The sequence below is a fragment of the Atractosteus spatula genome, chromosome 11 (genome assembly GCF_055471065.1).
Source record: "Atractosteus spatula isolate fAtrSpa1 chromosome 11, fAtrSpa1.hap1, whole genome shotgun sequence".
Lineage (NCBI taxonomy): Eukaryota > Metazoa > Chordata > Actinopteri > Semionotiformes > Lepisosteidae > Atractosteus > Atractosteus spatula.
In genome coordinates this window covers 39,345,716-39,365,657 of record NC_142716.1, presented here as the reverse complement: position 1 = coordinate 39,365,657, position 19,942 = coordinate 39,345,716, and the positions used below count along the sequence as shown (strand labels likewise).

At 36.1% G+C, this 19,942-nt stretch overlaps 1 protein-coding gene across 2 annotated transcripts in view; it reads right to left on the bottom strand.

Annotated features, from left to right (window-relative positions):
- ogfod3 (2-oxoglutarate and iron dependent oxygenase domain containing 3) overlaps positions 1-19,898 on the bottom strand; it is a 36,465-nt gene extending 16,567 nt beyond the window's left edge. Inside the window, exons 1-8 of one of the 2 annotated variants that reach the window (XM_088927765.1) lie at positions 19,723-19,898; positions 18,233-18,447; positions 13,937-14,012; positions 13,014-13,056; positions 7,466-7,530; positions 6,328-6,384; positions 5,648-5,801; positions 3,477-3,600 (exon numbers count right to left, since the gene is read on the bottom strand). In XM_088927765.1, coding sequence (XP_088783891.1) covers positions 3,477-3,600; positions 5,648-5,801; positions 6,328-6,384; positions 7,466-7,530; positions 13,014-13,056; positions 13,937-14,012; positions 18,233-18,447; positions 19,723-19,790 — 802 coding nt within the window. In that variant the 5' untranslated portion in view covers positions 19,791-19,898. The remainder of the gene's footprint in view (positions 1-3,476; positions 3,601-5,647; positions 5,802-6,327; positions 6,385-7,465; positions 7,531-13,013; positions 13,057-13,936; positions 14,013-18,232; positions 18,448-19,722) is intronic. The other variant, XM_088927766.1, reaches the window with a different exon arrangement.
- Between the last annotated feature and the right edge of the window lie 44 nt (positions 19,899-19,942).

Here is a 19,942-nt window from a genome sequence, read left to right as displayed (position 1 = left end):
CATCATGTACTGTGATTCAGAACAAGGCAACCAAACTTCCACATTGTAAGGCTTGTGAATACATCACTTTTAATCCAATAGAAATATTGCTTTCGACTTCAAGATGGTTTTGCTGACAAATACAACTTACTTCTTACTTCTGCATACAGATCACAATGGGACATTTCTGACATGAAATGTCTGCTGCACAACCTGTACTTATTTGCTCGTACATCACATTACAGTAACTAGTAAATAGGAAGAGCCAATTCAACATGAACCAGGGGTTGGTGACTATACAGTACTTATACAAAATTCAGGATTTTATGATAATTTGGAATTTGTATAATTTTGCTATAACATCAATTAATTCATTTTGTTACTGAGATTTAATTCCCAATCTGAGAAACTGAGACTGCAGTTTCCCTTTACGTTGAAATAAAATCCAAATTATACAAGCTATAACAATGGTTTTTAGCTTTTTAAATGTAAGGTGCTACATCTACAGGATTTAGCAAAAACAAACGTGACACCTCATGTGTCACTGGCTGGCATTCACTACCAAATCATGGGTGTATACAGTTACTGTACATCATGTCACACGACAGGTATGGGTATGGTTCAATGCCTTTGATAATGGGAAAATGAACATTCAAGAAGAGTTGCAGACAGGGTATCCAAGTACTTCCTTTGTGAACAGGAATGTTTAGTGCATTGAAGGCATGATAAGGGAAGAGAGATGCAATAAACTTACTGTTATTGCAAATGAACTCAACATTACCTGGGACAAACTGACAAGAGGAAGCACTTATAATTTCTCTGGGACAGATACACCTGATTCATAACACCTCAAAAGGTGCTTAAATTCAATTAATTTAATATCACTACTGCTGAAACTGATTGGGTCTCCCACTGTTCAGTCCAACTGTTCTTGCAGTAGTACAGTAGGTGTAAATGTCTCTTCCAGTGCTTCTTTTGCTTTCTTTTTACAGAGCGAAAATGAAGAAATCCCACTGTGAGACAGCCAGAGAAAACACAACAGGAGGTTCTTAAATACTCTAAGCAGCATATTTTGATTTGATAATACATTGTCATGCACTTTAATTCAGAAAAAACAACCGTTCTAAAAGAAAATATTTTGGTGAAAAAGCAAAAGGTGCTTTGATTAGGAATGGAAAAACAACAGCTTGACTTCAAACTCTGTGAACGTCAGTATAAAATGTCAGCATAAAAACAAAATTCTCCATTGCCAGATCTCATACATACCATGATACCCAGCCAAGCATGACTCACATAATTCACGCCCTTTTCAAATTATCTTTAAGAAAATGTTCAGCCAAGATGAAGTGCTCTTTTCTAGAATAGTTTAAGTTATTCTTTTAAATCAAGATAAATCAATAATGGTAGAGCCTAAGAAAGCACTATAATTTGGATGTAGACACTATACAGATCTGCAGGGAAACCCACCAAATATTTTATTTCATGCAGGCAATATTAATGTAGTTACAAATGTCAAATGTATAGTAACTACCTAGAAATCTAAGAAGAATCAACAACTCAGAAGACATGAACAAACTACCTGTTGTTGAACAGGGTTCATAAATGAGATCAATTATTAAATATCTGTTACAAAATTACAAAATACTACAAAAAATGTTCAAATGTATGTTATTCTTCAGTCTTAGGAAAATAAGTCATAATTATCTAATAAGTAAATAATTAGTATCCTCTTAGACAAATACTAAAATTAAATGGTCTAAACGATCATTATCTCCAAACTAAACTTGATAATTGTTTTATTGCACTGTGATTGCATTTCTGATAAAGTACAGATGACAACATTTGCATAATAATTGTGATAAGACTGAGGTTACATTATTGAGTGTAATCCATCACAAAAATGAAGTCTGTAACCTGAGTTGATGGCATGTTGCTTGAGTTTCCTAAAATTCAGCTTGTAGGTGATTTGTGATCTTGGATTAACCTCTGAACTTCAAGTGCAGAATTCTATACAGACATGTTTTTAATACCTTAGAGATATTGTCAGGTTGCATTCTATGCAATCTATAGGGGAAAAAAACAGTATATTCAACATTTAGTAGCTGGAATCCTGACTAAGTCAAGTGCAAGTGATCAAATGATTGCAGTGGCTTCCTACAAGGCTTAGAGATGATTTTAAAAACACTCTCTGGGTGACCATTGCTGTTTTCCACACCAGCCCTAAAGATATCAAGGTCTCAGCCACATTTGGTGCTTTTGCATACAGCCTGAAAACTTTAGAATGCATTTTGTTGATTATCTTATCTCCTGTTCTTGTTCTTCTTTTCAGCCTTATATTTTTTTAATTAGATTTTTATAACTTGCTTATTCAGTTCAGTGATTGTGGGCAGCATTAAAGTCCCACAGATACTGCAAGAAAGTACAAATAAAACTGACATTCTGCATGGCAACATTTGCTCTAGCAACATCACAGACAGATCAGTGAAAGCACACTGGCTCATGTACAGTTTAATACCAAGGCAGTGCAGTCATTCATTGACGACTTCAATTTCTGCTCTTATTAAACTACAAAGCGTACTAATGGCCTTCACAAAAGTACTATAAATGTTTTGTTTTTTTAAGTTGCTGTCAGTAAGTCAATACTAGGCTTTTTCAATACACCATTTTATTGCTTGCAATGGAGAATGAAGATAATAAGAGGCCTGTTGTATCTCATATTTCAACATTAATGTTGTTTACAAGTTTTTTGGGCTGGCTGGAAACCATACTCCATAAGGCCTATGTAAATACAATATACTGTAGGAGTTATTAGTATATATTTCCTCCAGGAACCAAACCTCACATGCAATCATGGGCTTAATAATATCATGATTATAAACAACACACGTACCAACCTCATTTAGAATAGTATGTTCTGTTTTGTTCTACCATGCTAAAGAAAGGATATTACTGTTCTAGAAAGCTGAGCCACCAGATTCATTTCTGACCTGGAAGGTGAATTCCATTTAACCTTTCTTATATTTCTTATAATAAAATAAGATACCTAGAATAAACCCATAAATAATGAAAAGGATACAGACGAAATAAAGCACATACATTGGGATGTAGGAGGTGAAAATAAAGACTAAAAATAAAGACTAATATTTATGTCAGGAAAATTGAACTACCGTGAAAAAATGTATGGAAGAGTTTTTTAACCTGGAAGGGCTCTGTATATTCCCAACCACAAAGCCATGTCATTGTGGTTTAAATTTCCATTTTTCATGTCATTTTATATTACACCAAGCCCACTAATAGGTAACACTCGGTAAAAACATTCAATATGTTAAGTGAATAAACACTCACCTTCTGACATGATCTTGGTCAGAAGCTGCCCCAGTGTAGATTCTATTTACTCATTTATGTTTTAATTTGAAATCTGCACTACCTCCTTTTGCTTTCTCATTTGAACTGAGCTGTTGGAAAAAAGCAATTAGGAGTGACCTCTGAGCTCTTACCTGCACGGGGTTCTACAGTCCTGTTCACCATTGTATCCATGAAGATGAATCTGCCACCACCAAAATCTGTCCCATAATCTGACAGGTAGAGCAGAGAGGTGTAATCAAAGGAGCCATAAGTTACCTAGAGAGAGCACAACACACATTGTTCACTAAAGGCTTGTTCCGGGAGTTCTAGATCTTTTTAAAAAATATATATGTCCTAATCCTTTTTTTATTAAAAAGGTCATAAAGCACCCTAAAATATCACAGTTCACAGTTATTTCCAGTAACACGCAAATGTATTTCATGTTACTACATAAATACATAATTAATCCATTTTCACTTGTTGAATAACAATCAAACTAATAAATGTACTAGGAAAGTGTTTTGGGGTACATTTTTGTGTTGCTGATTTCCCCGATGAACAAAAAGTATTCAAAATGCCTATTCCATAGTAAAGGAATTTGACTGATTCAGCTTGTTTAAAATAGTGGAGGCATGTTCTATTCTTATACTGTTAAAATCCTTAACAGTTTTTTTAGTTGGAGTGAGAACGAATGCATCCTAAATTAAGAAGTGAGATGTATTCCTGAGGCACGTTAAACCAAACAGTGCAAATTGAGTGCATAAATCGAGAACTACCTGAAATATTTTTTTTTGGTTTCACATAAATCGAAGTGGAATTATGATGAATGGATACACTTTAAAATTCCTAGAAATAATGATGCCATTCATACTTTACATACCAGTACCATACCAATTAGCAGATATATTGAAAATATAGCCTCTCATAATGTTGTTTTAATCCTGACATGGTAACAGTGAAGTTTCCTGAGAAGGGAAAGTACAAAGGAATGCAACATGATTTTGTAAACCTAGCTTGGAATAAAGTATTAATTAACAGAGGTGTAAAGTACCATTGTTTGAGAAAATATGCTTATTTTATTTTTATTTATTTTATTATTTTAAATCATTTCTTGTCAAAATTATATGACTGACAGTTAAAAAGTGAACATGTCAATTCAAGTACTTCTGTGTCACCGTATACTGATGAGAAAATCGGATGCCAACTTATCACAGGAACATAAGAGGAAATAAATATCATGAAGAACAAAAAAGCTTCCAAACAGAGAAATCTCTTTCAAACTAATGAAAATGGGCCCATAACTGAGGGAAATGCAGACATGCCACACAAAATGTAAATTGCTCAATCGGTATTGTACACTGGGTGCAAAATACAAAACATGCACATCCTCACATGCATGCACAAATATACCACTCACATATTCCAATCGTTCTCATCAACAAAGCAAACCAGTAGTAACATCATTCAGACTGATGACATTAAAGCCTCCAATATCAATTTTAATCAAAGAAGGCTTCAACTGGGCCTTGCATGTGTAAAACCATTTACATTTAAATGGAATTGGCTTGGAGCAATTAGACGGAAGGTAATAGCACTGCAAAAGAAGGCGGTTTCCTTCCTTTTTAATTTGTCCTCCAGTCTGAGAAATACAGCTAGATTCTAGCATGGTTTTGGAAGGAGGGGCAAAATATAGAAACAGTGATAAGAAAAATAACAAAAAAGGTGAAAATAGAAGGTGACCAAAAATTAAAATCACTAAAAAATAAATCTAGAAGCCACATATTTTTTTTATTCTCACTTTATTTTCCTATTATAATGCTTAGGTTGAAACTAGCACAGACTCTGCACATATTCGCATCATAATTAACTTACTGCACTGAATTATGGGACAGAGGAGACACCAATGTCATTAATGTACATATTGATGGTGTTATTTAGGAACAGGCATGAATAGAGCTGTTATACCAAATTTTGTCTCTTTGGTCAATGGCCTATATTTCCAAAGTGTGCACTGGCATGCATACAATATTTCCAGCTAGTAAATACCTTAGCTATCCCTACCAGTATGGAGTTTGAACATTACAAATTTGACATATTTTTGACAAAGATCGAGGGAAGATTAAGGGGTTTTTATATTTTAAGAAATTTCCCAAATGTCACTTTATTGCATGTGTAATTTAATTTTATTTTAAAATGTAATCAACTACTGAACATATTGTAAAAAAATACTGTAATAAGTTACAAATCAAAATTTTAATTCAAGGTATGATTTAATTCATGGGGATTATTGGAAATTCAGACTCAGGTGATGCCTTTGCAGTACCTTGTCAATGTGGGGGTGCCAGTACTCATCATGAGTGGTCTTGGCCAAGGTGCTGTTGATCCGGGAGAAGAAAGTGGGCTTGGTGAGGTACAAACGAGAAGGGTCCAGGCTGAATGTCTGGGCAATCACTTCTTGTATTTTCTGTCGTACTGTTCTGCGGGAAAAGAGATTGCTTTGGTTTTCCCACTTTGTCTGGTGATGACTGGAAGGTCAACTTTTCCACCAGCCAATCAGTAGCCTGCTAAGGGACATGGGGCCAGCCACCTAATGAGGGTAGCATACACCTTTCTCAAGTAATTATTAATATTCATTTCAATCTGTTTAGCATCACACTGAATAACTATCACTCCCCTGCACCACAAAAAAATGTCTTCTCTTTGGAATAATGAGTTGCACAGTTTAATGACATCACAGGATAGAAGCAGAGAGAAAGTTCAAAGTGCCAGAAGTATAACAGCTGTTGCTTAGATCTGGGCTTAATTCCAGACATAGCAATTAAACCCATTATGGTAATGCCTCATAAAAAAAGTATGTATTATTATGTTAACCTCTGCTGCTGGAACGAGTATTTTCCTCATCTCCCACATTACAGAGAAGAACTGACAATGAACACAGAAAAAGAGGCCAAGGGATTACAGCATCCCCCCCCCACCCCCCCACCGTGATCATGATCTTCCTACCGATAAAGCTCAAAATCCTCTTTGGAAAAGACTTCTTTGATCTGCTCTCCAAAATATCTGAAACAACAAAGAGAAGTTGTTGTGTGTTGTTGTTAGTGAAGGGAGACAGAAGACAGAGTGAAACATCTAGAAGTTATAGTGTCCCTCTACCCTGACTTCTTTAGGCAGAAGGTGGTTCCCACTGGACTATACACAGATTGACAGAATGGCTACCCATCAGTCAGTAATACTGCGATCTCTGAAAAACTCTTAAGGTTGTTATCCTTAAAGAGATCACATGTTAATATGCCCATGGCTTCCCAATGTCAACACTGAAAAAGAATACAGAACGTTGATGTAAAGATTTTACTCAAATTCAATGTTTAGATTATTAATGCTCTTTTAACGCCCCTACCTCATCTAGCACTTTTCAAAAAGCATCCCAGGTTACTTAGTTTTAGGTTAGTAATTTCTCTACAATCAGCATGTTACATTCCTGGGTTTAGAAAACCAGATGTTTTAAGGATTAAGAGTCAGGTCTTCACTCATTATCTTTTGTCACCTCCACAAGCAACTATAGTAAAGTGACAGACATTTTTACATTTGGTGCTTTCCTTTCATTTCAGGATGATTTTTATTAGCCTTCGGAAGGTAAAACTGTTAAAATGACACAGTTGGTTGTACTTGTAGTCTTGATTAATGTCCAGGTGGTCCATGCAAGCCTCATAAAACAGGTCTATTTACAATGAATGTTTTAATTCTTTAAGCGTTCTTGATGCTACCTACCTCAATGTACTGTAAAGTACTTTTATACTTAATTAAAATACAGAAAGAAAATTGAAACCACACATTTTTGCAAGTAGAAAAATAATTCATTTCAAGATGACTGTTTTTTTTAACTAATGTCTAATTTTATTTGTATCCAATGCAACTTACATTTGCACCCATTTATACAGCAGGGTATTTTACTGGACCAAAATGGGTAAAGTGTATCGCTCACTATGACAGCAATGCTTCAACTGGAATTTGAACCCACAACCTTCTAGTTATGAGTCCAGAGCCCTAATCCCTGCTCCACAGTGCTGCCTTAAATCACTACTGTGTCTTACTCCTTAGCTTTTCATGATCTGTTATGGTCACTGTTTTCAATCACTCTTACCTGTAAATATTGACAAACTGCTTCCCCATGGATAAGGCCCCTGAATGCAGATCAAGAATTGATGCCTAACAACACAAATACAAAACATTTTTTTTAAATTAAAAATCAATTAATCTGCACAATTTATTACAGTACTACAGGGGTAGAGTCAACATTAGTCATTCAAGACCTTCATGTTTCTTGGTGACACAGCAACTTCAACAACTCTTCTTCTGAGGTCCTACAAAATCTCTTTTGATCAGGCCATATTGCACTTCAACAGAATTCTGTTGTGAAGAGCAGGTAACCAAACCTGTGTGATTTTTTTATACGGCAGGGCAGGTCAAACCCACACCTGAATTGATTGGAACACCTGACTCATTGATTGGAATACCTGACTCCATTATCCTAGAGGTTCACATACTTAAAAAAATAAAATCCCTACATACCAGACCCCAAGAACTTCACCCCTATTTTTACTTTTTCACCAAAAAATTTACAAAAGAATCAATAATAACTAATATTCATATTGTGGTTTGTGTTTTTTTAGAATACAAAAACACTGTTTACCTAGATAAACATCATTAAACATACCTACTTTAAGTACAGTTCTGTACTGTACAGTAATCACTTCATTTGCTTTCTGTGTAATTCCACATACTCACACTTTTCATTTTATTAACACCTTTAGCATCCATGATAAAGTCTAGACCACAAATTTTCTTAGATAATAAGTAATAAGTAAGAGTGCACACAAACACGATAAACGTTCATATTCTTTTGTATCGCTTCTTCATAGTTTTGAAGTGGGCTTTCATTATTTGAAATGTGGGTTACAATTCACATGCTTCGTAGTATCAAATTTTCATAAAAAGAACATTAATAAAAAGAGGTATGGGTGTATATTCAAACACTGATTTTTCAATTTACCCCTTTACTGTTAGCTTTAATTTAATATTTCTGCACAGCAACTATCTTACTACCAGTAAAACTGAGCAGTGTTTCAACAAGCAAAGAGATCTTAAAATTAAAACTTTAACAAAATGGTTTTGTCATACTTGTTGCTGCTTCCTCAAGATATTTTTGAAACCTTTATGAAAAAAATAAATAATAATGCATTAAATAGGACATGGATTTTTTGATTCTTTGTTTTTGTGCACTCTTACATTCTGAATCTGACCTCTAGATAAATATTTTAGATATTGCTCAAAAGTATCAAAATCAGATGGTATTTCAGACATCTTTGCAGCTCTATCTAAATCAAATGATTGTTTGCTGAAACAAACACTCTTCTTATTAATAATAATTAATATTTGGGGCTTATTAATTAAAAGGGCTTGGGCTAAGGTATTCTGGTGCTGTCTGTGTAATTTCAAGAAGACTCATATGATCCCATTGTGATGCTATGCAATACAGTGCTCTGTTATAAGTTATTTTCTTCAATAAGAATATATTTGCCAACACTGAAACTCATGACCTCTTTATCATCTATTAATTTAATAGAAACTGTGGCAGAATAGGAACAAGATTTTAGAGAGAGCAGTAGAGTAAATAGTGTTTACTAATGTCAATAACAAATTTATGTCTGTGTGTTTTTTTCTCCTACTAAACACAGTCATGCAGCACAAATAACTAGCTACACATACACAGTTACTGTATATCACATACAGATTTCTGCATACACATACAGCAAATGACCACGTGTCATTTAATGGCAAATTAAGTATTATTCTAGAATAAATGTTCTGACAACACACATTCCTGGCCCAAAATTGAGTTGAGTTACATGGATAATAGCAATGTACAGTGTCTTTCAAAAGTATTCAGAAACGATAGCTACTCATCTCCAATAAATATTTTTATTGCAAACCCACATCCTCAAAAGGAAAATTTTTAAAGACAAAATTTGTTATTTGTCAGCAGATATCTTAAAGAAAGTCAAAAACTGAAATATGCTGCTTGATTAAATGTATTGCTCTAACGAGGATATAATTATCTTATCATTGCCCTCTGCCTATGCACAATTGAAGTGACGTTCATATTTACTGGATTAAAACCCCAGACTGTTTAGAGATTATTGGTTAGGCAGTGAATCTAAAGGAAAGGCACAAAAATGAACACTAAAAAGATTTCTAAGAAAATAGGAGAGAAAGTGATAAACAGGCATAGATTATCCCAGTGAGCACTGATGGCTCAATAATGAAGAACTGGAAACTGCACCACACCACCCGACATTGCCCAGAAAAGGCTTTCATTGAAAAATCAGCATCTGAACAAGGAGACTTGCGAAGGAAGCCACTGACAGGCCAACAATCACTTTGAAACAGACAAATTCAGTGGCTGAGAGCGGAGTAACAGTGCACCAGTCAACTATGTCAAGAGCTCTGCATAACACTGGCCTGTGTCGGAGGGTGGCAAAAAAGAAGCTGTTGCTCAAAATGAACCATCCATAAGTCCATTTAAAATTTGCCAAACAGCATAAGAGTGATCCAGCTAAGATTGGGGAAAAGGTGTTGTGGTCATATGAGACTAAGATTGGGCTTTTTGGTCAAAATTCAAAGCTGTGTGTGGTGCAAACCTAACTGCCCATACCCCAAGAAACACTATTCCTACAGTGAAGTACAGCAGTAGCAGCATCATGCTTTGGGGTTGCTACTCGTCAGCAGGGACTGGGAATCTTGTTAGAATTGAAAGAAAGATAGATGGAGCAAAATACAGGGAAATCATGCAAAGGAACTTGTTTCAGTCTTCTAAAAACGAAGCTTGGGAGAATATCCACCATTCAGCAGTTCAATGATCCCAAGCACAGAACCAAAGCAATATTGGAACTGCTTTAGAATAAAAGTGTGAATGCCCTTTACTGGCCTAGTCAAAGTCCCAAATTCAACCCTATCGAAAATCTATGGCGTGATTTGAAAACTGCAATCCACAAGCTCTTTCCAAAAAACTTGAATGAGCTGGAGCAAATCTGCCAAGAGGAATAACATAACTACTAACCAGTGTGCAAACTGGTAGACATGACAGCACTGGTATTCACATTTTATCTGCTTTCACAGTGACTTTTGTTATCTAGCACAAACCCAAAAATAACCCTCTAATCCCACCACACTCCCCATCTCCCTTTTAGTTGCTGTTTACATAAAACAGCCTGGTAATCCAGAGCTTGCTCTGGCAGAGAGTGAGAAAATCAGCCAGATTTAAAACATGCCAGATATTAACAGTCCCTTGCCAGTGCTTCATACAGGGCAAAGGCAAAAGCTGTGCAAAGGTGGGGGCTTGCCCACTACTGAAGTGTTGGACCCTGTATTAGACCACAGAAGTTATGTGACGAAATACTGATTATTAGTGCCACTGGACACCCTCTCCTCAGGTGGTTAGTGAGGACAAACCATGATGGAAGAATACTATGCAAAGAGGTTTTATGTCAGTAAAGTAAAGATACAGTCTAAATACTGTACAAACAAAACACCTACTTAACCCAACACCATCTACTACTATGAATACCTTTATATACCAAACTAGTTTAGATTAACCCCATGTGAGAGAGAATGTGACTCTCAGCCCTACACAAATTATCCAAAATGACCTCTAGTGGCAGTCAGGTGAAACTGCTAGAGTAATTACTGCTGGCCTGCCATATAAACTTCATGAGTTTGAAAGTTGTTTTATTTTTCCTTAATGTGGCAAAAGACCTGTACAGTAACACTGCAAGCAGCCAATTACAATAAATCAATTCCCGTTTTACGGTTAACCAATTGCTGTGGTCAACAATTTAATCTAAGAGCCAAATATTTTGAATTGGCATAAATCATCCATCTATCCATTTTGGAACTATTTTATCCAAGCAATGGGCACAACGTGGGTTAAACCCTGGACAGGACTCCAGTTGCAGGGTACACACACACTCATACCAGAACCAGTTTTCTCAAAAGCCAATTAACCTATGGTATTTGGACTGTAGGGAGGAAACTGAAGCACCCAGAAGAAACCCATACAAATATGGGGAGAACATACAAAATCCACACTGATAGCACTCCAGGTTCAGAATTGAACCTAGGGCCTCAGTGCTCAAAAAGTAAATTTCACACTTCAACTCTTTAGAAAGATCACCCAAGTATTCTTATGAGGTATACTGTTGTATACCTTGTTATGTGTGTCAGGTTATTGTCTTGTGTGTTTTTTTAAGACTCACATTTAAAGATAAATATACAGGATAATCCTCAAGGATAAAGTGGGATTAGTGCACAGAAAAACCGATCCTGCATCATATATGCTAATCCTACAACTTTATTTTTTTCTTAATAAAGATCTACAGTATGTTAAATAAAATAAAAGGTAAATTCAAGGTAACAGATTATCAAGCGTGCAATTGCCAGCTAAATAAGAAAGTTAAATATGATGAATTCTGAAACTTTAAAGTTTATTTTCAAAACCACTACATGAAACGTGATAAAGCTCAAACCTTTAACATCTTAAATGCTTAACAAAAAGGCAAGAAATAATAGCAGTTTAAAATGTATCATATGAAACATTTTATCTCACACAGCAGCTGTTCCAGCTTTCCTCTAAGAAATCAACAGCAAAAGGCGGCTAAGTCTTTAACTGTCAGTAGTCTTACCAGATTGACAACTGAAGAGGACAATAATGTAATGCACTAACCTGTGTCCTTGTTCTCCTATGAATCTGAGGTCCCTTGGGTTAACCCTTCAATACTACTTAGAAATGTACATACTTCGATTAAATCTCCTCTCCATGTCTTTTGTTGTAGACTTAAAGAGATTTATTTCTTTTAGTCTGTGATTATGTGACAATCTCCAGAGATATAGACTATTCACTCTTCTCTAAACTCTAAGGATAAAATGTCCTTTTTGAGGTATAGTGACTAAAACTAAATACTCTAAATGAAATTTTTCTAATCCATTATTATGCTTGAGCAAAACAAGATTTAAATGCCACACTTTTTGCTACAGATCCAAGCATTCGCTTTGTTTTTTTATGGATTTCTCTCACTGTCTTTATTAGAACATTAACAAATCACAGCTAACCAGATCTCTTTCAGGTATAGTTTCCTGCAACTCAGAAATCACTTCTATGATCACTATACTGCCATCTAGTGGAAATTGATCAAAATTACACCTCTCCTAAAAATAAACCTGCATGAGGCTGCTGCGTCTGAAGTAATTATTTTAATTGAACTTTGTGTGTTTCAGGTAGGAGAGAGACGGGGCAGATGCTGAAGGCTTACAAGCTCCCCCTGTCTTTGTTTCCATCTTAGCTGCACAATGTTTTTGCCTCCACTCACACACCAGGGGATCTCTAATTTACAGCAATTGGCCATACTCATAATCTCTGGACTTAGTCTCCTGAAGGTATTCAAGATATTAGCCTTAAGATCGCTTCTAAAGCACAACTGCTATGTAAGCACTGATATTGTCATCAGCAGTTCATGCTGGTATTTTTAATTTGTAGCTTTATTTTTATCTGGTGTGTGAAGATTAGAGTATGGTTCTTATACTGTACTTTATTCACATACAGTACTTTAAGTGATAATACAAAAATGAATACTCACACCCCCATCTGAGCCTCCTAATGAGAGACCTCTCTCTGCCAGCCTACAGAAGAAGACAGATCAGATTAAAAGAACTTCAAAGACTTGAATTCAGAGCCAGGCTCAATAGCAAAGAGCACAATTAGAACATACTGTAAGAACTGTTACAAATAAGAAACCATTCAAATCATCTAACCTGTTTGTTAGTTAAAAGCTAACTGAACTGAAAATGTTATTCAGCCATTTCTCAAAAGAAGCCAGAGTATCAGCTTCAGCAACTTGAGCCGCTTTAAGAACACAAAAGAGTAGCTTGATCTGCACTTACTAACGCAAAGGATTTTAGAACTGTCTCATTTTCTCAATTTTAAATGCACTTTCTACTTGTTGGTCCATGTTTCATTGTTGATTCTGAAACCATCCACTGGGTTGATTTGTCAAGGCTTTGTAGAATGTTGAATACTCTGGTGCCCATGAGAAGCAAGTGTTTTGACCTTGATCAATAGTGAAGGTAGCAATCAGAAATTAATTTATGTGGTATGATTCCATTTTAAAGAGCGCTGAATTGTTCAGCTAATGAATTCCTAGAAATTATTATTTATAAATTATTTATAAAATGTTTCACCTGTAAATGTCAACCAAATGTTAAACTTCTGAATAACCATTACTTATACCATAACTTAAGGGGTGGTCCCAAGTGCATTTTCTATTGTACAATGCGGATAAGAGAAGTATAGTGTTTGAAAATGCACCCCAACGTCAGACATGCAGTGGCAGAGTAGAAAATTATGAAAATTTAACAAAAATAGTTCAATCATTATTTGCCAAGTAACACCTACGCAAAACTAGTACCATTGTTATACTAACTTATTTTCAAAATCCATCAGTCTGGTTGTCAAACATAAATATATGAAATCCTACAGACAAGCTGGTCCTTTAAAAGTTACCTTTTCAACTTTGCCGACTCCTCCCTATTCACTACAGAGTCTGTCACTGCCCGGCCACATCTCTGAGGGGTGCAGTCTGGGAATGAAAAGCACACAGGATTAGGGTCACGATACTCTTTTCTCTTACTACCAAAGGTGCCTCTTCTAGTCATAAATAACAAGAGGCAATCTTGTGAACCACAATATTTATTACCTTTTTGCTTGGCTGACAACTCCTGCCAAGGAATCTTGCAAGAGTTACAAATCTTAAAAACACAAACGTTACATATTGATATAATTACAACTATTTTGTGAGAGCTGGAACTGAGTGTTACTTTTTGGTATGGGCTGCAATGTCCACATTTGCTGTTGGAATTATGAAGTTGGTGTTATTGAAGTTATTAAAGTCTGCCCGTTGCTATGGCAATAACCAAGAGACAGAATAGTGTAATTTATGGAGCAGGAATTTGTTTGTTGTTCGTGGCCATGGGGAAATTGTTCCCCAAAGTAGCTTTTGTGTATGTTCTAATTTGGATTTTTCACAGAGCACAGTGATGCAGTTGCTTTAATTGACCATTTAGCTTAATAAGTGCCCTAAATTTCTATGCATGTCATTCATTAGAGGAACTACACTTAAGTAGAATTCCTTTCTTATGAAATCCAAAAGCCTTGTAAGGGCACCATTTAACACCCTGTGACAATCATTAGATGAAAGCTTTACATGATATTTTTTCTTCATAAAGTGACAGGTTTTCATAGGTTGTAACCCTATTATTGACTCACATTTTGTGACTATACGTAAGTTTTTTTCGCATTTATTTATTAATATTACCATTTAGTTTTTTTTAATACATTTGCACTTCTTGGGCAATTATTGCAGCATATAATTAAAATCCCTTCAAAAATTAAATCACTACTTAAATATTGAATAATGTTGTAAGGATAATTCATTTGAGTTCTAAAATCAAACCCATCATCATTGCCATGGACCCTGGGTAATGTGGAACAAAGTCAATATGGACATAACACACAAAAGGACAGCTTTAGTCCTGAAGCCAATTCAATGGCCGTGAATGCCTGATTGGAATTGAATCCGTAGCAAGCAAGGTTCAGGAAAATCAACTTCAACAACATTATTTTAATCAAACCAAAAGTACAAGCAACACTCTTCTTTCCAAAAAACAGATACAGGCCTGAAATATGCACAACATATAGGATTAATTTAAAATGACTGCGTCACCGACACAGTTTGCAGAAAATTGATTTTATTGATCTGCACTGATCTAATCAAGACACAGAGAGGAAAATGGAGGTGAGAGAAGCATTAGGGAACAAACTGTACCCCATGCTGTTTATAAGCTTTGAAAATACAGCTGGAAGGCCCCAGATTTATAATTGAATATCTGACTTATTAGGAACAGTCCTACTGAGGCACACAGTCCATTTACAGTATTTTCCAGTGTGATTTAGACTGATCAAGAAACTGTGACAGCAAATTGACTCAACTCTGAAACATTTATAGAGAATGCAATTTTATTCAAGATATTCAACTCATCTATTGAAAGACACTGATTTGAAGATGGAATCTACATTCCCCAATATGAGCCATTCATGCATCATACAGACAGTTACATACAGTAGGCAAATAGCGGTAAAGTGAAACCTAATCAGCGGTGAATGGGAGAGAACTCACAAAGAGCTGTTTCATCTTAACTTAGGAACAATTTAGAAGAGCCAAGCAAATCAAGTTATGTCTGTGGGATGGAAAAATGAAAAAGCTTCAAAGCTTCAAGTGCAAAGCTGTCAAGATTTATTTTACTTCACCCTTTTAATGCCAAGTTACATACAAAAATTAAAACTGCAAGATTGTTTAATTGAAAACAAAGAACTAGCTTCTTTTGCATAACAACTTAAATATCAGTAAAACTCTGTTCATAGACATGGAGTAGGGGGTGGGGAGTCACAGACAGAAATCTAGGTGACATATGGTAGCACTCAGGTTCTGCATTTGTGTCTTCCTTTTAAAAGAGCAAAGCAAACAAGAATGCTTCCTTCATAAAAACAACAAGACGAGCTAATAGGATAAACCTGCATTTTACATATCACTGCTTAAGGCACCACAAATTCTGAGAACATGACTTAAAATTCAGGGAGTTTTCAGACTATCTCATTCCAGAATGTTCTGCTGATTTACAGACAATGGAAAATGTGCAAGTTGAAAAGGCACCAAACAAATACTTGTTAATTCAGAAGCACTTCTTGTTTATGAGCTTTGCTTTTGAAGTTGACTTAGTATAACAGAACCCAGATGTTACTAGCCTGAAGGAGATGGATTCAGTCCATCAGCCCAGAGAGCCGAGACTTTTTGAGTCATCAAACGCTCCGTTTTGCTTTATTTTATTACTTGTAAGTCATCTTACATGATTTATACCAGCATATTATTAAAACTCTTTCATATAAAATATTTTATTGTTGGTGAGCTATAAAGTTTTGTACAGCAGATCATGTTTCAATATTTTTGCTTACCTAGTGTACTAGCTTTCACCAGCAAAATGGAAAAATTATAATTCTCAAAAAGTTAGTAGCAATAAAGGTCTGTTTCACTCCCCAAAAAAACATTAAACACCTATTTATGTACTTTGTGCAAACTTACAATAGTAAGATGTTTTATCTTAATTACTGTATATGTACTCTACCAGCTTCGTTTACAAAAGAACTTCAATTCAAGAACAAAACCAGGCTCCTCAACCAACCAGAGACACTTTTGGAGAAGCATTTTGGAACCAATAGCATTTTATTGTTTTTTTTAAACCTCTCAGTGTATGTATGAAATGTTTGGCAGTATCAACTCTTTCACCACAATGAGTTAATTTCATTCAAAAAATGCAAATGAGGAATCTCATTAAAAGGGTTTTTATTTTTCTGTATTATATATCTTAGGCTCCATCAGCCCTTTACACTTATTTGGCGATATAGGTTGGTGTTTTCATCTCTCATCCAGTGATCGATTTCATTTCAACAGACACTACAAGATGTCTCCTTTCTTCTGCAAATGACTTTTTTTGCTCACAGATAAAATCAGTTTCTTTACTGTAACTTTAAATGGGATGAGATTACTTGTCTGATGATAGTCCTGATTGGGATATATATAAATACAAATGACAAGAAAAAGTACATCAGCAGCTCTAGATGAACTTTGTACCCAATCCTCTGACACAGGTCCAACAACAATAATGCACGACAGAAAAGAAGAGTAATAATGATCATGCAATGCCCATGGAATAGTTTTGAGAATTATTTGAGAATAAAAAACAAACAATATCATTTATACTAAAATTAACTTTTTTGTTATATTAAACCATCCAAAACAGGTACCTCTGTTTGTAAAGGGACAACATCAGCATTTGGAGATGACTGATAATACTGCTAGAAGTCAAAAATGTTGAAAACGCAAGAAAAGGAAGTTAATGGTTTACTCCAGACTACAATGCAATACGCTGATGCTGAAGTGCCCTCTTGTGGCAAGCACACAACCACACTGCACTTTAGGATTACTGTGGATAAGGAGTATTTAAGATATATAAATGGAATTTGACAAATCTAGTATGAGCTCAAATCAGAGACGTGAAGAACAGCTGTATGTTTCCATTTACTAGGATATTGTTCATGGTCTGAAGACTGTATCATTGCAGATTATAATTCTATTTTAACCACTTCCACGTTTATGAGAGCATATTATCCATACATCTATTTTCTAACTGCTTTATCCAATAAAGAGTTGCAGGGGACACCAGAGCCAATCCTGGCAAGCAATTGGAGCAAAACAGTATACACCTTGGACGGGATGCCACTCCATTGCAGGGCACACACAGACATGAACGTACACACACTCGGACCAGAGCCAGCTTTCTCAGAAGTCAATTAGCTACCAATGTGTCTTTGGGACATGGGAGACAACTAGAATACCAAGAGGAAACCCTTGTGAACATCAGGAGAACACACAAACTCCATGAACATAGCATCCCAGGAACTGAACAAAAAGCCCCAGAACTGAGACAGCAACACTAACCACTGTGCCAACGTCCTGCCTGAGCATATTATCACTGATTCCAAATTATGCAGCTCTAAAAATAAACAACTATGTCGATAACACAACACCCTAATATCACCAGGACACATTTATCTAATATCTCTCTGTCCACTAAGGATATGCTCACCCACGCACCCCCTAAATGAGACCTCTATGTCATGACATTTAAGCAAGGAGATAAAATAACAGAGCACACTGGTAAACGTGAGGCAACAGATGTACAGTACCAGGGTATTGTTTGTAGTTTTTGTAGTCCTCAGAGCATGACACCAGGAACACCCTCTCAGCCACAACTTCACTCTGTCTGATGAGGATCTCCATGGTACCATCTTCCACGCTGAGGAGGAGCCAAGCTAGGCATCCTAAGATAGACAGCAAACACAAGAAGAACAGGGCACCCTGGGGCCTCTTCCACCACACAGCCTGTCTCTGAGCGTTTCCCCTGGAACATAGGAAGGGAGGCAGCATCACTTCACAGTGTCAGAAAAGGCCACAAAATGAGACAAGTGAAAGAGCAAGAGAAAAAATGTGGAAGTAAATGAAAGCAAAAAACAGTGAGTGGAAGAGTGCATAACAAGAGAGTTTAAACATACTGTATAAGAAGGGAAGTATTGAAAAGTCAATCCCATGATTCTGCTTTCTTTCCCATAATTCAAATGGAGCCCACAGCATACCAGGGATGGTATACAGTGTAGCTGAATAACAAGCTGTCCATTTATCCATGTGTGTTGTACAGTACGCATATGAAATTAACAAGCAGTTTGCCCTTGATGTAAATGAATAGTACCTTCTTCATAATTTACACTGGGTGACACAGTGGCGCAGAAGTTAGCATTGCTGCCTTGCACAGCTACTGTAGGACCCTGGGATCAGTTCCAGAACTCAGGTGTTATCTCCATTGAATTTGTCTCCCTGTGTAAGCATGTCTTTCCTCCAGATGCTCCAATTTCCTCCCACAGTCAAAAGACATATTATTAATATTATATATTATTACATATTATTATTATTAGGTTAACTGGCTTCTGGAAAAACTGACCCTGGTGTGAGCGTGTGTCTGTGTGCCCTACAACGGACTGACATGCCCAACTTGTACTTGCTTTGCACCCTTTGCTTACCTGGTGATCAAACCTGGAACACGCCTTAATGAACAGCACTGTATTTACTTTATATCTTATAAAGTTTCTCCACACCTACAGTGTACAGTCTCACTCAGATGTTCAGTGAATAAAGGCTGGTTCCGTAATCTCTGCGACTGTATTCCAAAATCGCTCCAACCAAAGCAAATTCAAAACTGTGCATTAATCCGCTTTCTTTTCAAATCCAGGAAGTACAATTATCACTCGGAAGTAACATTTAATGAAGTGAACCTAGTATCCTGACAGGAATTAGCCCACAGTGGTTGAACAATATTCACTCTGCCAGCACTATGTTCGATGCAACTACTGTACTTAACGTGCAAACACTATAACCAACGTACTGTATATGCAGTACACATTAGCTATAGGAATTTACTGTATATAAACCAATGCTGGTAACTTAATACGCTTTATTTCTGCATGTGTGATTTCATCCCTTTAATGCTGAAAGTTGTGTGCATGCTATTTCGAAACGCAAAATGAATTAAGACATTTCTGTTGCACAAATAACTTTTTTTCGTATGCCTTTCCTGGACAGATGTTCTTGCACAAATTCTAGGACATGTTTATCTGTGTCTTACCTTTTAATTTTTTTCTCAATACCATTGTTGTCTGTTATCTTCTTATTGCTGCGCCGCTGCATAGCCATGATGTGTTTTCCAGGTTATGCAGACAAAGCTGACTTTATATACTTGCACTAAACACTACTACTTTGCAACCACCATTGTCTAGAATCACTTCGATACAATCGGGTCTGGCGCTGGAAGAAACACGTAACTTTGGAGACAAGCCAAGAAGACA